The sequence below is a fragment of the Centrocercus urophasianus genome, unplaced genomic scaffold (assembly GCF_019232065.1).
Source record: "Centrocercus urophasianus isolate 14NV4802_14NV808 unplaced genomic scaffold, USGS_Curo_1.0 seq_706, whole genome shotgun sequence".
NCBI classification, from domain to species: domain Eukaryota; kingdom Metazoa; phylum Chordata; class Aves; order Galliformes; family Phasianidae; genus Centrocercus; species Centrocercus urophasianus.
The window spans coordinates 35,131-54,848 of record NW_024885318.1 but is presented as its reverse complement, the minus strand read 5'-3'; the positions used below and the strand labels follow the sequence as shown (position 1 = coordinate 54,848).

General features: G+C 42.7%; 1 protein-coding gene across 1 annotated transcript; it reads right to left on the bottom strand.

Annotated features, from left to right (window-relative positions):
* Positions 1-3: 3 nt before the first annotated feature.
* On the bottom strand, positions 4-17,262 carry LOC122170535 (myosin heavy chain, skeletal muscle, adult-like; the record flags this gene model as incomplete). The annotated part of the gene is made up of 35 exons (XM_042837473.1): positions 17,059-17,262; positions 16,827-16,970; positions 16,575-16,731; positions 15,979-16,006; positions 15,770-15,881; positions 15,585-15,677; positions 14,428-14,491; positions 14,243-14,341; positions 14,048-14,151; positions 13,827-13,965; positions 13,467-13,585; positions 13,225-13,374; positions 12,135-12,305; positions 10,963-11,269; positions 10,770-10,849; positions 10,120-10,207; positions 9,920-10,037; positions 9,709-9,832; positions 9,489-9,625; positions 9,136-9,391; positions 7,836-8,078; positions 7,486-7,662; positions 7,253-7,398; positions 7,073-7,163; positions 6,597-6,986; positions 6,325-6,451; positions 2,981-3,099; positions 2,493-2,689; positions 2,001-2,184; positions 1,757-1,922; positions 1,460-1,584; positions 934-1,242; positions 587-790; positions 236-361; positions 4-150 (listed from the first exon to the last, which is right to left on the bottom strand). Coding segments are annotated over exons 1-35 (5,445 nt in total), but the record flags the coding sequence as incomplete, so codon positions are not given.
* Between the last annotated feature and the right edge of the window lie 2,456 nt (positions 17,263-19,718).

Below are 19,718 nucleotides of genomic sequence, written 5' to 3'. Positions count from 1 at the left end.
TTGCTTCTTGCCTCCCTTCAGGGCCAGCTGCTCTGCCTCATCCAGACGGAGCTGCAGGTCCTTCACCGTCTGGTCCAGGTTCTTCTTCATCCTCTCCAGGTGGGCACTGGTGTCCTGCTCCTTCTTCAGCTCTTCTGCCATCATGGCCGCCTGGAGGAGAAATAATCCCTTTGTGACTGGAGATATTTGGGGAGAATGCATCCACCATCAGCAGTGAAGGCATGCCCCAACTCACATCGGTGATGGCCTTCTTGGCCTTCTCTTCAGCATTGCGGGCTTCCTGGATGGTATCCTCCATCTCACTCTGAATTTGGGAAATGTCTGATTCTAGCTTCTTCTTGGTGTTGATCAAGCTGGTGTTCTGTTGAAGAAAAACCACATGGCATATATATCATATACATATATGTCATCACTTATTTTCAGTAAAATACCATTTCCCTGCTTTCACATAGAATTCTATTGTTTTTTTATACAAAGAATGACCCTTGCTGATAATAGTAATGGTAGAGGTCTGTTGAAGTTTTGTATTTATTAAAAAATTAAAATAGATTTAACCATTAGAGATGCTTTCAACCCATGGACTTGCCTGAGTATGGAGGAGCTGCACACGCTCACTTGCATCCAGAAGTTCCTGCTCAGCCACTTTCCTTGACCTCTCTGTCTGCTCCAGGGCTGCCCGTAGCTCCTCAACCTCAGCCTGCAGCAGGTTTGCTCTGCGCTCCACCATGGCCACCTGCTCCTTCAGGTCCTCCTGTGTCCTGAGAGCATCGTCCAAATGTATCTGGGTATCCTGGTTGGAGATATGAGACATTGTGAGGCACGTTCCTCCTATTTTCTTATTTCCTATTTTCACATCACTGTGGAGCTGATAGAAGACAGTAAAACTTTTATCAATGTAAGAAAATGGTGAGCACATCTTTGGTTCAGACATACTTTGAGCACTCCTTGTGTGTTTCTCAGGTTCTTCTGTGCCTCTGCAGCAACACGGTTGGCATGGCTCAGCTGGACCTCCATTTCATTCAGGTCTCCCTCCATCTTCTTCTTCAGTCTCAGGGCTTCATTCCTGCTCCTGATCTCAGCATCTAGGGTGCTCTGCATGGACTCCACAATTCTGAGGTGGTTTCTCTTCAGCTGGTCAATTTCCTCATCTTTCTCTGCTATCTTTCTGTCAATCTCAGATTTGACCTGGTTGAGCTCCAGCTGAAGGCGCAGAATCTTCCCCTCTTCATGTTCCAGGGAGGCCTGAATAATAACAAAAATATGTTTTTCTTACAGTTTTCTTCCAAATTATCTCACAGGAAAGAAATGGAAAGGCACTATTATACTCAGCATGATAGGTGTACCAATGCTAGACCTTCAGACCCAGTACAAACAGAGCAATAACATTTGCTCTATGCTTTTATCTTTCACACTGTTAAACAGGACTCCACATGCTAAATCAGTGATTATGAGCATGTACCTCAGCTTCCTCCAAGGCAGCCTGGATTTCAGACTTCTCCTGCTCAATCTGCTTCTTGACTTTCTCCAGCTCATGAATCGCCTTTCCTCCCTCTGCAATCTGCTCCGTGAGGTCAGAAATCTCCTCTGTAGAGAAGAATGAACATTCACATGGTCAGGTATAGAGCATAGAGGGAAAGGCCTTGTGACCCCAGCATAACAGGTCTGCTCCCATCACTGCAGGCACAGATCCAGGTGGAGAGGTGGGCAGGAGAGCTTCTGAGAAAGCCCTGCCAGCAGGAAAGGCTGAGCGACTTACGCTGCAAGTTCTTGTTCTCACGCTTCAGCGTTTCCAGGTGGTCCAGGGACTCCTCATAGGCATTCTTCATCTTGAACAGCTCTGTGCTGAGGGAGCGAGACTCCTTCTGGGAGGCCTCCAGCTCAGCCTGCGTTTCCTCGTACTTCTGCTTCCACTCCGCCAGGATCTGAGGAAAAACAGATCGTGAGTTCGGATGCGACAATCATTGTGTGCCCAGGAAACACAGGCCTGGAGCCCAGAATACCTTGTCAAAGTTCTTTTGCTTCTTGTCCAGAGCTGCGCAGGCAGCATTTGCTCGCTCCACGTCGATCATCAGGTCCTCCACCTCATTCTGCAGCCTCTGCTTTGTCTTTTCCAGGGAAGCACATTTGGCATTCACGGCTTCAACGTGTTCCTCTGCCTCCTGCAGGCGCTGTGCCAGCTTCTTCCTGGGAAGAATAAAGCGCATACCACAGTCAGCAAACAAAGAGTACATCTTACTCTCTTGCTTTTCTTAACAGTGCACCTAACCACTCCATAGTCTGTAATCTACAACCCTTAGTTCTCAGACTGCCATTTTCTGCCTTCCGTGCATATTTTCATTTTCGAGTCCACACACATTAAAGGATGCATTTTCCCTCCTCTTGCCATCCATCCCAAAGCACGACATTGGCTTCTCCCTGGCAATACTTCAGGGTGTGTACTTTCAATTTTCTGTTATAACTTTCTGCCAGCCTTCCCCACTCTCCCCACATACTTGGCCTCCTCCAGCTCCTCTGTGCGCTGTATAGCATCTGTCTCATATTTGGTTCTCCACTGGGCCACTTCACTGTTGGCCTTGGACAGGGCACGCTGCAGCTCACCCTTGGCTTCCTGCTCCTCCTCGTATTGTTCCCGGAGCAAGTCACAGTCATGGCGGGCAGACTGCAAGCCATGGGCCAGGGCGTTCTTGGCCTACAGTAACAAGAGTGTTTGAAAAATGAATGAAAATTTCCCAACTGAAATGTTTTCAAAAATTGTTTCTTTCTGAAATTAAAACAGTCTTTTCAATGGAGAAAGAAGTGTCCAGCATTCATAAAAATATTAGAGAAAAGATGACAGTGAATGAGCAGCAGAGCCAACATGGGAAGACATACAATTTTCCTCTATGTCATCATACTGCTTCCATCATAATATGTTTGTCTGAAGCACCTCTTGGTCAAGAGGACCTACAAGATGAGGCAGAGTTTTGGAAAACCTCCTCACCTTTATCTCCTCCTCCAGATGCCTCTTGAGTTCCTCAATCTGTTGGGTGAATGCCTGCTTGCCTCGAGACAGCTGAGAAATGAGAGCATCTTTCTCCTCCACCTGGCGTGAGTATTCACCTGGGAGAGTTTGTAGATACATTGGCTTTTAACTGCCACTGATTACAGTGCTGTGGACAGTTACGGCTCTAAGACATTACATTTGGGAGAGCTTACAGAAACTAAAATCTTTTTCCATATATTTTATCCTCAAAAGACAGAAAAGTCCTCCTACTACAACTCTCTTATACTGTACAAGGAAACATTGACAGGTCTTTAAACTAGGTAAGAAGGGGGAAGGGGACAAAATGAGGACTGCTGAGGTTCAGGTAGTTCAAGGTTCAAAAGTGAACTTGATGGGTGACAAGGGTGGAGTTCAAAGGGATGGAGTGTGGCAGGGGAATGCTGCCTCCCTGAAGTGTCTATACACTAATGCGCGCAGTATGGGAAATAAACAGGAAGAGTTGGAGATCTGCGTGCGGTCACATGGCTATGATCTCATTGCGATCACAGAGACGTGGTGGGACAGCTCGCATGACTGGAATGTTGTCATGGAGGGCTATGTGCTTTTTAGGAAAGATCGGCTGGTGAGGCGGGGTGGTGGAGTTGCTCTTTATGTAAGAGAGCAGCTTGAATGTATTGAACTCCACCTGGGGGAGAGTGGTGTAGCAGTGGAGAGCTTGTGGGTAAGAATCAAGGGGCGGGCTGGTATGGCTGACACTGTTGTGGGTGTGTGCTACAGGCCCCCTGATCAGGAGGAGGAGGTTGATGAGGCCTTCCACAAACAATTGGAAGCAGCGTCACGATCCCAGGCGCTGGTGCTTATGGGGGACTTCAATTATCCAGATATTTGCTGGAAAAGCAATGTGGCCAGGCATGCGCGGTCCAGACGGTTCCTGCAATGTGTTGAAGACAGCTTCCTGATGCAGGTGGTTGAGGAATCGACAAGGCAAGGGGTACTGCTGGACCTTATTCTCACTAATAGAGAAGGGCTTGTCAGGGAAGTAAAGGTCGGGGGCAGCTTGGGTTGTAGTGACCACGAGATGGTGGAGTTCAAGATCCTGAGTGGAAGAAGTAAAGCAAAAAGTAGGATTGCTATCCTGGACTTTAGGCGAGCCAACTTCGATCTCTTCCGGGGCCTACTTGGAGCTGTCTCATGGGCTAGGGTGTTCGAAGGCAAGGGGGCCTGTGTGAGCTGGTCGACATTTAAGCAGCTCTTCTTCCAAGCTCAAGATCAGTGCGTCCCTGTGAGGAAGAAATCGGGAAAGGGTGGCAGAAGACCTGTGTGGATGAGCAAGGAGCTCATGCACAAACTCAAAGGAAAGAAGAAGGCCCATGAAATGTGGAAAAAGGGTCTGACTACTTGGGAAGAATACAGGAATGTTGTCAGGGTCTGCAGGGATGCGACAAGGAAGGCTAAAGCCTGCCTGGAATTAAATCTGGCAAAGGGGATAAAAGATAATAAAAAAGGTTTTTTCAAGTACATTAACAGTAAAAGGAAGACTAGGGAGAATGTGGCTCCCCTGCTAAGTGACGGGGGTGTTCTGGTAACGGGGGATGCTGAGAAGGCGGAGATACTGAATGCCTTCTTTGCTTCTGTTTTCAGTGAAAAAGCTCCCCCTCGGGAATCTGAGACCCTGGAGGTTAGTGAGAGGATCTTGGGAATGGAAGACCTCCCTTCGGTCAGGGAAGAGGTGGTCCGAGAGCGCCTAGGCAACACCAATGTTCACAAATCCATGGGACCCGATGGGATTCATCCACGGGTGCTGAGGGAGCTGGCAGAGGTGATTGCTGAACCGCTTTCTGTCATCTTTGAGAAGTCTTGGAGGACGGGGGAGGTGCCTGAAGACTGGAAGATAGCCAACGTCACCCCGGTCTTCAAAATAGGCAAGAAGGAAGACCCAGGCAATTATAGGCCAGTCAGCCTCACCTCTGTCCCTGGAAAGGTGATGGAACAGCTTGTATTGGATGTCATCTCCAGACAACTGGAAGAAGAGGAGGTTATCAGGAGTAGTCAGCACGGGTTCACAAGGGGGAGGTCGTGCTTGACCAACCTGGTAGCCTTCTATGATGTTGTCTCTGGCTGGGTGGATAGGGGGAAAGCAGTGGATGTAGTCTACCTTGATTTCAGCAAGGCATTTGATACCGTCCCCCACGACATCCTTATAACAAAGCTGAGGAAATGTGGGATAGATGAGTGGACAGTGAGGTGGGTTGAGAACTGGCTGACTGGCAGAGCACAGAGGGTCGTTGTTGGTGGTGCAGAGTCCGGTTGGAGACCTGTAAGCAGTGGTGTTCCTCAGGGGTCTGTACTGGGTCCGGTCTTGTTCAACATCTTCATCAATGACCTTGATGAGGGGATAATGGCCACCCTCAGCAAGTTTGCTGATGATACGAAGTTGGGAGGATTGGCTGACACGCCTGAAGGCTGTGTTGCCATTCAGCAAGACCTGGATAGGCTGGAGAGCTGGGCAGAAAAAACCGGATGAGGTTTAACAAAAGCAAGTGTAGAGTCTTGCATCTGGGGAGGAATAATTCCATGCACCTGTACAGGTTGGGGGATGACCTGCTGGAGGGGAGCTCTGCGGAGAGGGACCTGGGTGTCCTGGTGGACGACAGGTTGGCCATGAGCCAGCAGTGTGCCCTTATGGCCAAAAAGGCCAATGGCTTACTAGGGTGCATTAAAAAGAGCGTGTCCAGCAGGTCGAAGGAGGTGATCCTCCCCCTCTACTCTGCCCTGGTAAGACCTCATCTGGAGTACTGTGTCCAGTTCTGGGCTCCCCAGTACAAAAAAGACAAGGATCTCTTGGAAAGAGTCCAGCGGAGGGCCACGAAGATGGTGAAGGGCCTGGAGCATCTCTCCTACGAGGAAAGGCTGAGTGAACTGGGTCTGTTCAGCCTTGAGAAAAGGAGACTGAGAGGGGACCTGATCCAGGTCTATAAATATCTAAGGTGTGGGGGGCAGAATGGCGAGGCCAGACTGTTTTCAGTGGTGAGTGGAGACAGGACAAGGGGAAACGTCTGGAAACTGCAGCATAGGAAGTTCCGCACAAATGTGCGCAAGAACTTCTTTACAGTGAGGGTGACGGAGCACTGGAACAGGCTGCCCAGGGAGGTGGTGGAGTCTCCTTCTCTGGAGATGTTCAAGACCTGCCTGGATGCCTACCTGTGCGACCTACTGTAGGGAACCTGCTTTGGCAGGGGGGTTGGACTCGATGATCTCTGGAGGTCCCTTCCAACCCTTACAATTCTGTGATTCTGTGATTCTGTGATTCTGTGAAACATCAGAGTTGTGAAATGTCTCACCTGATTCTGTCTGCAGACGAGCTCTTTGAGCATTAAGATCATTGATCATCCGTTGATGCTCCTCTTCTTTTGTCTTAATCTCACTCAGCTGATCTTCCAATGCTCGGCATGTCTTCTCCAGACTTGCCTACACATAAACATAGACAATACAAGCTGGGTCACTGTTATTCAAAGAAAACTAATACTACTTTGTGATGGTCTGCTAAGTCTTCAAGAGAAGCAAGGTACAGACTGCTCCTGTGCGCACACACTCTGTAAGACCTGTACTATACCTTGGCTTTGGAGACAGACTCCATGTTGCTGGCCAAGTCATCAATCTCCATCTTCAGCTCACTCTTCTCCTTCTCCAGCTTCTGCTTGACTCGTTGCAGGTTGTCGATCTGCTCCCCAAGCTCCGCTGTGCTGTCTGCATGCTTCTTCCGCAGGGCGGCAGCCGTGGCTTCGTGCTGCAGCGTGGCCTCTTCCAGGTCACGGCGCATCTTCTGAAATTCTGCCTCACGCTTCTTGTTCATATCGATCTGAGCTGCCGTAGCCCCTCCTGCTTCCTCCAGCCGCTCACTGATCTCCTCCAGCTCCCTGGAGAGGTCAGCTCGGTGCTTCTCTGCTTTGGCCCGAGAGGTTCGCTCTGCCTCGATTTCCTCCTCCAGTTCCTCAATACGGGCCTGGGGAGCATCAGGGACCCTTCACACCCATGTCCTTCTCCTTCAGATGTTTTCTGAAGGCCAGAAGGGAAGGACCAGAGACTTGCCTGCAGCTCCTTGATCTTCTTCTGCAACTGCATGCCCAGGGCTTGCTCATCCTCAATTTTGCTCTGGATTTGGCTGATTTCAAAGTCTTTCCTTTTGCACAAAACAAACTGTGTTAACACCTGAACAAAACCTCCTACGTGCACCTGCCCAGCACTCAGGTGTCCCACAACTTCACTTACTTCTTCAGTTTCTCATCCAGTTGCTGCTTATCATTTTCCAAATCCATTATGCTATCATGGGCCAACTTCAGGTCTCCTTCAAGTTTCCTCTTTGCTCTCTCAAGGTCCATGCGCAGCTTCTTCTCTTGCTCCAGGGACCCTTCCAGCTAAACAGAATGGGATTATCAGTGCTCTGCCAGCCATGTTCATATATATAATAGCCATATATAATAGCCATATGCTTTTGTTCTTACATCATCCACTTGCTGCTCCAGCTTGGTTTTAGCTTTGGTCAGCGTATTGACTTTGTCCTCTTCAGCCTGCAGGTCATCCAGTGTCTGCTGATGGGCCTCTTGGAGGGCTTTCTTCTCTTTTGTCAGCTTGGCAATGTTCTCATCCAGGGCTGCCATTTCCTCTGTAAGGTTTTTCACCTTTCAGAAGAAGGGAGCAAGTATAATTAAAGCAAGTAGGTTCAAGACTCCTGTAACATTTGGACTTACAACCCTCTTGAGTCTTGTCCAACTCAAGACATTCTGTAATTCCAAAAGCACAAAAACACAAAATGTTCTTTATTGGAGTGTGAGCGACAACTTCTGCCTCGTACCTTGTTTTCAGTGGCATGCTTTTCCTTCTCAACCTTGGCCAACGTTAACTCCAGGTCATCTATATCTTTCTTCAGCTCTGAGCATTCATCCTCCAGTTTCCTCTTCTTGGCTGTCAGCTCAGCATTAATTTCCTCCTCATCCTCAGCCCGTTCTGTCACTTCCTTAATTTTGGCTTCCAGCTGGATTTTGGTTTTGATGAGCTGGTCACATCTTTCCTCAGCATCAGCCAAGCTATCTGCTTCCTATGGGGAGATACAAGATATCTTTCTTTTCTGTAATTTTAATAGCTACTATATATTTTTTTTTTTTTATCTTTTATCTCAGAAAATTTACAAGTTACAAACATGGTAATCAGCTTCCCTTTCGTAATTGATGGGAGGTAATGATACTGTTCTTTAGAATGCTAGATAAAGAAGAATGTCACTCTTCTACACTCATTAGAATTATTGCACACCTTATAGTGGCATACTTGAATTTCTAACCACTGTGTCTGGAGTTTTTAATGCTGATTTAAGGTTGCTCTATATTCTTTCAGGCTTTGATATTTTACTGGGATAGCTTTCTACTAAATAGCTGCAGACCTCTTTACTAGTAAGACATTCAAAACTGGTGTTCTCATTTAGACTGAGAAAAAATATGTTATAGATATTCAGTTTTCTAACTGAACAATAAAAATTACATAACTAAAGGAAACATGAGCTTTTTCACCTTTCCAAAATCTGCCTGTATTAGGGTGCTTCCTTTCACTTTATCAGGGATTACTGAACTCTCCTGCGCATAGTGAAACACCTTTCAACAATCCTGGGAGATGAGACTTTTTCAGAAACGGGAGCTCCGTATTCATTTCTTCTTGGACTGAAGCAAATTTAAAAATATACTTCCCCACTTCTCAGTAAATGAATAACCACTAGTTATGGAGCAGCTGAATTTGCAAACGTCAGTTTGAACTCTAAAATTTAATATTTAGAAAGAATTCATGGTATACCTTAGATCGCGGTGAGACCGATCTATATCTTGCAAGACTCACTGAGTATCTCATGTTGACTAGCTGTAGATGTCTTCTTCCACATAAAGCAAGAGAACTGACTCACATCTCAAGTTACGTTTTACTTTGCAGTGAATATCAGAGGCCACCAGGCTATTGCCAGACAAAAATTTATTCAACTTCACAATCAATATGATGCCTACCTCACTAAATAGCTGACATTTCATCATCTATAATCTGGATGTCATCTTGGGAAAGAGCAATCTGACTTTACACACCCTTTTTCTGGATGGAAAATAAATGGCAATACTCACAGCCTGCACTTGGAGCTGCAGATCATTTTTCTCTTGCAGCAGGGACACCATTTTCTCCTCCAGCTCCTTCCTCTTGGCCTCAGACTTTGCAAGCTCTTCCTTGGTCTTCTCAAACTCTTCCTTCATGTTGGCCATCTCCTTCTCAGACTCTGCACTCTTCAGCAGGGGCTTGATCTTGAAGAACAGCTTCATCCAGGGCCAGTGCTTGACATTCATGAATGCACGAACGTTGTACTGGATGCAGAAGATGGACTCTCTGAAGCATAATTAAAATGCACATTTGATTATTTTGTGTGATATGATCACTAGGACTTTCCCCAAAGTGCCTTTAAGTGAAGATGGGGAACACCTACCTCCTCTCCACCATTCTCTGGTACTCCACTCTCATCAGGAAGCCCCTGCACCTGGCCTGTGTGCGAGTGATGAGCTGTGCCAGCTTCTCATCCCTCATCTCCTCCAGGAGTCCCAGCAGCCCAGCTTTGAAGAACACCTGGAGAAACAGAACATTGCAGTGCATCACTGTCAGGGAGAACAAAACACAGATACAGGGACTGAGTTGAGGAGAGTTGGTACCTTGGTGTGACCAAATTTGTACTGGGTGTGGTCCACATCAATTGACCCAAGAAGCTTCTCAGAAGCTTTCTTGCTATCAATGAACTGTCCCTCGGGGATGGCACTGGCATTAAGCACCTTGTACCTGGGACAAGCAAAAGAGAAAGCTAAGGCCATTCTTCCCAAATCTCGACATTACTTACAGTCATGCTAACAGGCAGAGTGCTCTTACCTCTGTTTGAAGTCTGCATAGAGGACCCTGCTGGGGAATCCTTTCCTGCAAATCCTGATCCCCTCCAGCACGCCGTTACAGCGCAGCTGGTGCAGCACCAGTTCATGCTCCATGGCACCTAACAATTAATTTTACAAATGAATGCCACTGTTTCCACCACCGAGGGAGACGACTTTAGTGTCTCTGCTGGAACATCTTACCCGGTGTTTTTGTTTCATTTGGGATGATGCAGCGGACAAAATGAGGGTGAGTACTCCGTAGGTTGGTCATCAGCTTATTTAAGTTCTCCTGTGGGATCATGACTAGAAGCTTAGATTAAATTTTTTTACTTCTACACACTCTGTTTATAGGTGAAAAGAATATAATGAATCTTTGGATAATGTAGCTTTCAGATCCAAACTTTAAATGTAATGAAATCTTCTATGTAATCTTATTAACAGAACGTTTAAATCTCTGAATCATAATCTGGAGGAAATGAAAAATTTTAAGACAATATATAAACATTTTTACTACATCACAGGTAAAACAAATTTTTTCATAGACAATATAGGTGAAATTTTGAAACAAATTCAGGGAGTCACCTGAAGAGTACTCGAAACATATCATAAATGTGAGCAGAAAATAAAGATGAAAAGGCAGTGAAATAACATCTGCGCAATTTATACATAGTGGTTTTTATTTAAGTTCTCCTGTGGGACCACAAGTTGGTATTTGTTTAAAGGAAAGCTTAGATTCTCACTCTTAGGTTCACACACCTAATGATGAATATGTACTTGCCTGAAACTGGTGCAAAATTAGTTTAATTCTAATTTGCAGATATTAAAAACAAACAAACAAACAAAAAACTTACCCGGAAAAGAGCTGAGACAGTCTGGAAAGAAGACCCCTTCTTCTTACCACCCTTCTTGCCACCACCACCACCACCAGCCTCTGATAAAGTGAAGATAATAAAATATTTTTTATTTTTTTTCAGACCAATTCATCATTCCGCAATTTTGTAGAATCACTGCACACCAAAGAGCTGACATTTCAGAAGAACTGACCTGCCTCTCCACCAGCAGAGGCAAACAGTAAGGCCAGTGTCTTCACAGATGACTTTTGGTACAACCCAATGACAGTTTCATTCAGGGGGTCCTTGTTCTTCTCAAGCCAACCAGTGATGTTGTAGTCCACTGTGCCAGCGTAGTGCACCAAGGAGAAGTGGGCCTCAGCCTTGCCTTTGGCAGGCTTGGGCTTCTGGAAGTTGTTGGACTTGCCCAGATGCTGGTCATAGAGCTTGTTCTTGAAAGAGGTGTCAGTTGCCTTGGGGAACATGCACTCCTCTTCCAGGATGGAGAAGATGCCCATGGGCTGAAAGGAACAGCAGTAAATAGAATAGAGATAAAATATAAATCTGCTTTCATAAGGAGACTGGAGTAAAGCATGGGAATTTGAGAAAAGGATCCGAGTTTTTTTAAGCTTTGGACATACATTTCTGAAAAAAATGTGAATTTATAGTGTCTGAAATTGTTGCATTTCAGAACAGATCTCATCACAAGAGACACACAGATTTTTCTAAATTTTTTTGAAAACTCTAATGGATCAAAAGTAGATATTTATTTTTGCATCAAGCCATTCTCTAGCTAACAAGATACAGATAAAGGTGTCTAATTAAATTTGACATTTGTTCAATAGATCAATAGATGCTTTAGATACTTCCTGAAATCATATTTTGATGAGATATCCTTATCTTTTCATTAATGCACAGGAGGATATTATTCAAAAAGTGTTGTCTTACAGTAATGAATTTATTCAGTTCTGTTTATCCGATACGTTTTTTCTGTGTGCACCTCTGGTTTTACTTACAAATTGTGTTTGTGAAATCACAACATTAATATTGAGATCATAATCCTAATACTGAAAATAAAAGAGCTTGAGTTTCTATAAAGAAACTGTTTTATCTTTGCAGACTTTAAAATATGCTGCAAAAAATCCTGCATATCAACTTATGTATGAAACATGTTAATCCTTCTATTTGCAGATGAGTGAAATTGCAGTTTGTTTTTAAAAATGTTTACTAATGTACTTCATGGATATTCTAATGGTACTTAATTTGTAACCAAATTGCCATTCCCTAAAAATTATTTTCTGAAGTAGAGCAAAAAACTGATGCTGAAGAAAAGCCCTGGAATTCTGCCACAAACAACAAAAACCATCTTAGATATAATGAACGTACTTTTTCAATGAGCTCAATGCAGGCAGCCAAGTCCATCCCAAAGTCAATGAACTCCCATTCAATGCCTTCCTTCTTGTACTCCTCTTGCTCCAGCACAAACATGTGGTGGTTGAAAAACTGTTGCAGTTTCTCATTGGTGAAGTTGATGCAGAGCTGCTCCAGGCTGTTGAACTGTGCAAAAAATAAGATTTGCTTGTCAAGGTGAAGTACTCTCTGTAGAGCTTACTCCTGTTCTAACTCCAGTTAAAGTTTTTTTTTTTACAGTTTAAAGATCTCTGGGTTTTGTTTTTTTTTGTTGTTTTGTTTTGTTTTTTGTTTTGTTGTTTTTGTTTTATTTTGTTCCTGTTATTTTTAAAGCAAATTTCAAAATAATTTAGTAATCTTATCCCTAATAATGTTCAATTTACATCTGTTTTCTGTTTTTTGTTTCTGTTTTTTTGTTGCTATTATGTACATTTTCCTGCTGAACTAACAGAATATATTAGATGTTACAAATGTTTGCCAATACCAGCCTGCACTCAGGTTCTTTACCCTAATTCATACAAACCATGCTTGCCCACCTTCTGTGCTTGCATTGAAGGAAGTCAGTAGCATCCTCCTCTTGGAATCACATTACAGGTCTTCAAAAGCAAAGGGTATGTACTGCCCTCTTTTCAAAGCGTTAGGACAAGTTTGTATGGGACTTAGGTTTAGCTTTCTATTTAGATGTTGTATGCTATTTGACAGTGGATTTTTTTTTTTTAATAATAAGCTCTAGCTAGTGAGAAACTACATTTGTGGCAACTATATAAAAGGCAGCAATGCAATTTCTTCCCTTTGTACTTCAGAATACTATTACATGAAAAATATTTGAGGCAAGTGCTTTGAGATGGAGAAAAAGCAGTCACATATTCAAAAGCTGTGGCATATTCAAAAAGGCAAGCATTTCCAGAAAACTGGAAATATGCTGCTTGCAATAAAATGCAGACCTTTATTTGAAATTGTAAGTGAACAGCATGTTTTCAAAAAACAGAATAAAAGCAACACATCTCCAGTTTCTTATGACCTGCAGTGGTCTTTAAAGATTTTACGTTATTTCTGACTTTCTTACATCAAAGATCTCAAAGCCAGCGATGTCCAGGACACCAATGAAGTACTGCCTGGGCTGCTTGGTGTCCAGCTGCTGGTTGATGCGAACAACCATCCACAAGAACATCTTCTCATAGACAGCCTTTGCCAGAGCACCAACTGAGTTGTGCACCTAAAACAGAGAATAATGCAGCAGGAGCAGAACAGCACCCAGAGCAAGAAGTACAGTATGCCAGAGGTTCCCAGTCATCATCTGTTTCTTACCTGCTGTACAGTTTGACCTTTGGTCACATACTCATTCCCAACCTTGACGCGGGGGTAGCACAGGGCCTTGAGCAGGTCTGCTGAGTTCAAACCCATCAGGTAGGCAGCCTTGTCTGCAACTGTATGCAGAGGAAAAGAGTAATACAGGGGCAGTGATGAGTGAACTGTGGATTTTCTCTAAGTACTTTAAGTTCTTTAACTGCAATACTTACAGTAGCTTAAAGGAAATTTTAGAAATATGATTACTGTGGAAACTGAGATTTATGTCTTCATAAAAGTGAATTGGAGCAAGATACCTGACTTCTACCTGCCAGTTCTGAAACTATTTCTGTTATTGGCAGCTCTCCATATTAGTAGTACCTTCTGTGCCATCTGGCTCTGCCTGCTCCTCTCGCTGTTTCTGCTTGAACTTCAAGTTCCCATAGTGCATGACAGCCCCTGTCAGCTTGTAAATGGCAGTCTTTTCATCAGCAGTGAAGCCCAGGATGTCAATCGCACTCTGGCAACAGATTCAGTGAATGTAAACGCCACGTATATTAAATGTATTAATAAATCAATTAAAATTTCTATGTATAACTTACATCTGTAGCCATAAGCTCCTCCTGATCATTAATGCTGGGAACAGTGATCTCGCCTTGACTCACAAAGTGGTAGTCATAGGGGTTGGTAGTTATGAGGAGCATGTCTGTAAGAGGGAATAGGACATATCTGGGCATAAGAATGAAGACAAATATTAACTATGTTAAGACTTTACTAAAAAAAAAGCTACTTCCTACCAATTAGCTCCGGCTTCTTGTTGGACATGATCTGATAAAAGATGTGGTAGCTTCTTTCAGCCTTGAGCTGGAAAGTGACCCTGGACTTCTCCAGCAGATCTGTCAAGAATGGTATGAGAAACTTAGCAAAAAAGGCAAGGACAGTCAGAAAGAACATGACCAATCAGGCCTGGAGAGTCTCTTACAAGTTTCAATGTCAGCAGAAGCCAGCTTGCCTGTAGCACCAAAGTGGATTCTGATGAATTTACCCTGTTGAGGGGAAAAAATATGCCTTGAGATTTCACTAGGAAAGACCATAATCTTGTGACACTATTATTCACAGAGGGCACATGTTGAACTAAGAAGTTCTGTGAATTTGTTTTTTGGAGTTTTGTCCCCACTTAAAACAGAAATAGAAACAAACAAACAAACAAACAAACAGAAGAAGAAACCAAAAGCTACCAAACAAACACAACCAAAGAAATCCCACCACAAGCAAAAGAAGAATGAAATTCAGGAAAAAGTGTCAAAACTAAGATAAAGGCCAAGTTTTGCTGGATATCCCTGATTGCAGAGGAGTGGGAAAATTATTAACAGCCTTTTGTCATTTATGCTTCAGATGGATATAGAAAAAGAACTGATGGAATAAATGTTAAAATTATTATTATTTTTTTATCTTATGGAAAATGGAAGGTAGCATTTATCTTCTGAATAGTGGAGGTACACAGAATTTAGAATTTGAAGCTGGGACCATGGATTGGCATTGCAATTTTTTCAAGGATATTTCACAGCCTATCTACTAATAAGCCCTTTGAATGAAAAGAGCTACAAATATGTCATAGAGCAGTTCAGTTTGCTACAGGATGTCTTAAAAACTTTTTTGTCCTATCCCTCAGCTCGTATAAAGGTCTGAACAATTAAATTACTTGACCTGCCCAGTACTGTATCTAACAGAAGTGACAGTAATATTTCACTGATTAAATACAAAATTCTAGTTTTTCATTATAGAAAATTTACACAATTTTATATCAACAGTCTGCATGACAGATACTAGGGGTGTGTTTAGATATACATATATATAAATTCTAAATACTCAATAATAAATACATTTGCATATATTTTAATGATGCCTCTTTTTACACATTTATTAGCTGTAAAATACTTCATGTAAAGACAATACTCAACTGTGTAAAACAACTACATAGTTAATTAGAGAATTAGATAGGTTTTTGTTTAAAAAAGTATGAGGAATCAATTAGTTCAAGAAATACATCCATCCTATCACATCACTTCTGAAGTGACAGCTCCTGTTCTGATATTCTTGCTTACCCACGAATATCAAAATGTCTCATCACAAACTTACAAAGCGTGAGGAGTTGTCATTCCTCACAGTCTTGGCATTTCCAAAGGCCTCCAGCAGTGGGTTGGCACTGATGATCTGATCCTCAAGCGTTCCCTACAGGATGATAGTTGTTCATTTACAGTGCTTATTTGATCCACATAGCAATTAAAGACTGAGTTTTTAGTCTGTCCATTGTAGGAGCTCACCTGCATTTTGCCAGACTGCTCCTCCTTCTTCTTCTCCCCACTAGCTGCAATTGTTGCAAAGTACTGGATGACACGTTTCGTGTTCACAGTCTTCCCTGCACCGGATTCTCCGCTGTCGAGCCAAACAGAGAAGCAGAGAGCGTGAGGTCAGGGAGAAGGTCCCCTGGCACAGGGCAGCCCCGCAGGGACCCGAGCGGGAGCGTACTTACGTGATCAGGATCGACTGATTCTCACGGTCTGTGAAAGAGGCAAAAGGAAAGAGATTTTTTAAATGGAGAACAGAGCAAAACTGAAAATTAGTGCAATAAATTTAAATTCCACTGACAAAAAAAGTGTTTGTTTTTTTTTTACTTTACTATGAATAGTTTATTCAATTTATCGTCCTTGTAAATTAATAATTTTCCATAAACTTTAAAGAACTTTGAACAGATGTGGTTTTTTTTTCCATACTTCACTGTTAAAGTCTATTTTCTCCTGCATGAAGTAGAGAGAATAATTTTCATTTCTGTTAATTTTGATAGTTTTGTTAACTTTCTGCTACTTAGACTGCGTTTGCAGCAGATGCAGAATTTTCACAGAACAGATAGAGTTCATAACTTCCTGACTTATAAGTCCTGCTTGTTATTTCCCATAACATGTTAGCTGTGGTTCTATAGCTTCTTTCTAGAAGTAATGATGTAAAAAAAAAAACCTGTTCAAGCCAAAAACAATTGATGGAAATAAAGCACAGATTGAGTGTTAAAATAATATCAACATATTTATCAGGAATATTCTTTTTAGTACATTTACTTTGAGTACCACTCACCAGTCAGCATGAACTGATAGGCGTTGTCAGAGATGGAGAAGATGTGTGGAGGGGCCTCCTGGCGCTTTTTGCCTCGGTAGGCCAACACCACCTCCGGGTTGTACACCGGCAGCCACTTGTAGGGGTTGACAGTGACACAGAAGAGGCCCGAGTAGGTCTGCGAGGAAGGGACACGGCACGATGGCTTCCACTCAGCCTGGCACAGCAGTCCTCCCCAGCTACCAGCCAAGGAAGAGAGCTGCTGGTACTTACGTAGATCATCCAGGCTGCATAACGCTCTTTGAGGTTGTACAGCACAGCGGGTTCGTGGAGGTGGGTCATCATGGCCATGTCCTCAATTTTATCGTACTTGGGAGGGTTCATGGAGAAGATTTGATCTTCCTTCACGGTCAGAGTCTGCCAAAGAAAAGACAAATCCCTGCATGTCAGCTCAGAGACCACTGTGGAAATCAAATGGCGTCCCTCAGCCTTTCTTTTCACTCACTTCTCCACCTTCAGTCTTGACGGTGACCTTCCCGGATTCTTTGCTTTGGATTGTCCCTTTCACAAAGGATTCTTTGGGATGCACCACAAAGACAGATGTCTTGGCATCAAAAGGCTTGTTCTGGGCCTCAATTCTTTCCTTCTCTGACTTTCGGAGGTAAGGAGCTGCCTCCCCAAAGACAGCCATCTCAGCATCTGAAGACATGGCTGCACTTTATGGAGGGTCTTGTCAGCAGAGAACTCTATGGAAGAGCAGATATGTTGTCCAAATGAATCAACAATTTCTGTTGCCATTCAATTTTCTGGAATCATAGAATTCCACACTGCATCATAGAATTATTTGGCTGGGAAGACTCTCATAACATCTGTCCATGGTCCATTTTTTTCTGTGCAAAGCAGGTTCAGATTGGATTTCACCAGTAAATTTTTAATTAAGAGTAGTTCTGGAGGAATACTACCAGGCTACTTTGATGAAATCAATATCAGTAAAGCATCTGTAATTTCATAAGCTCAACTTTTAAATTAAAGCATTTTTAAAAATAATTTATGTCCTTCAGCAAGCACTGGGTTCCAATAAAGAAATAAAGCATCATAGTAAGGCGTGTATTCATACCACCCATGTGGAGTCACCCAGCCAAAATGCCCACACTAACAACTATACAGGCCTATACACAAAATAGAGGTGGGTGAATCTAGAAGGTGTTCTGAGGACTAACTATTGCTTTATGATTATTGCTGGTGCTCTGAATCATTTGCTGGAGTTTGCTCCCCACGTTTCTTAAGGAATCCTGCATTGTAAATTCAGGCTTTGAAATAAGATGTACAGCTCCTCTTTCTGTGTGTCTTGCTGGTTATAGGACTAGAAACACTCACTGCAGATTCTAAACAACTATCTCTTCAAGCAACATCCATCCTGCTTGTCCTCTTGCAATACTGATGGATGTTGCATCCCTGGTTGCACAGTGGCGCGTTTGCTCCAGTAGAAACATCCTGTGATACAGAATGCTTTCCAAACCCACGGTGAGGGCAATCTTCTAAAAACATGAGTGGGGCTAAGTTAAACCCCCTCAGGCTAAAGAAAGCTTGGACTCCAGTCTCCATATTTTTTAGTATAGATTCTGATTATCAAGTGTGAGTAAGATGTGTTCAACACATTTCCTACTATGGAATTGAGTTCTGCATAAACTCTGAATGTTAGCTGAGGTATCAGCCATACAAGTCAGTGCTAGCTGAGCTCTGCTTATCGAATTTGTCTCCTTTAGGTGTTTAAGTGTTACAAAAAAACTTTTTTCTGTGTGTAAATTGAGAGATTTACTAGGTCCTATTTAAAAACAATTCTGGTTGTTAATTTATTGGAGGCAATGTCAATGATCTAAAACAATCATACAGGAAAATTTAGAGATCTGCTCTATCTAAACAAAGACTTTTTCCATATTTCATCTGAGAACATACATTATAAGTTGCAGTTTAATTCCTGTTTAATCTCATGCTTAAATTTCAGTATGGATCTCACCTTAAACAATCTGCACTGTTATTTCATTGACAACAGCAGAAACCAGTTACAAGAGATTTACCTCTGGAAAATAGTATAGTGCAAATAGTAGATAAGGATGGATAATTCAATAGGTTAAAATATTGCATCATCAGAGAATAGTTATATTAAAAATTCATCAGCTTCAGTTCAAGAATTTACGTATCAAAGTGGTTATTGAAATGCAGTATTGAGTTTCCAAGGAAACACTGCATTTCTAGTAATAGGAAACACCTGAGTTCCTAGGAAGTTAGGCAATATATTTGGATGTTATGTTAGAACTTCTAGTTGCTGAAATGAATCAACCAAATGCCAACACTTTGCACAATTCCTAATAGCATGCAGAGCCCCCATCTTACTCTGTTTAATTTCAGACATAAAGTAAAAAGATATCTCTACAGGTTTTTTTTAAGTATGTTAGTTGTTTTTGGCATTTTTACCAGATTTCCTAATACAAATACCACATGCAGATTATAGCTCCACAGTATGGTCTGGTAGGCATTTTCATAGCAATTTCTGGCCAACATACAGTGTATGTTCTGTACAGTAATTCCTACATTTTATTGCAAACCTGTAAGATTTTGCTATTAGTTGTTCTGTTGGCTGGCTTTGTCTAGTTAGACTTCATGCCAGAACAGATCATTTTCTTCACTGATCCACGATTAAACATGAGGAATCCCCAGGAAGCATTTCCTGGCATGGCAACAGTGGCTAATAGCTTCCAGCACATACACTTTGAAAAGCTTGCTTGCCATGAGCAGCCCAGCCTGTTCAACCATAAATGTGCTGTGTTTACCATAACAGGGCAGTGGACAGGAATATATGGGCTTATGTCAACTGCCCATGCAACTGCACAGAAATATGCCACTACCAAAAAAAAAAAAAAAAAAAAAAAATCAGATCTGCAAAAATCCCCCATCTTTTTGACTGTCCCTTAAGCATGAGTAAATTAGGCTCTTACCTCTCGTGACACAAGTAGGTCTTGTGCTGGCTGGAAGATGATCAGTGCTGTAAAGCAGAAATGTTAGACCCTTCTTACCACTGCATAGAATTCCACAAATCAGTTTAAGTTAAGTACAAACGTGCTTTATGTCACAGACTTTAAACGCTTGCAGACATAGATATATACA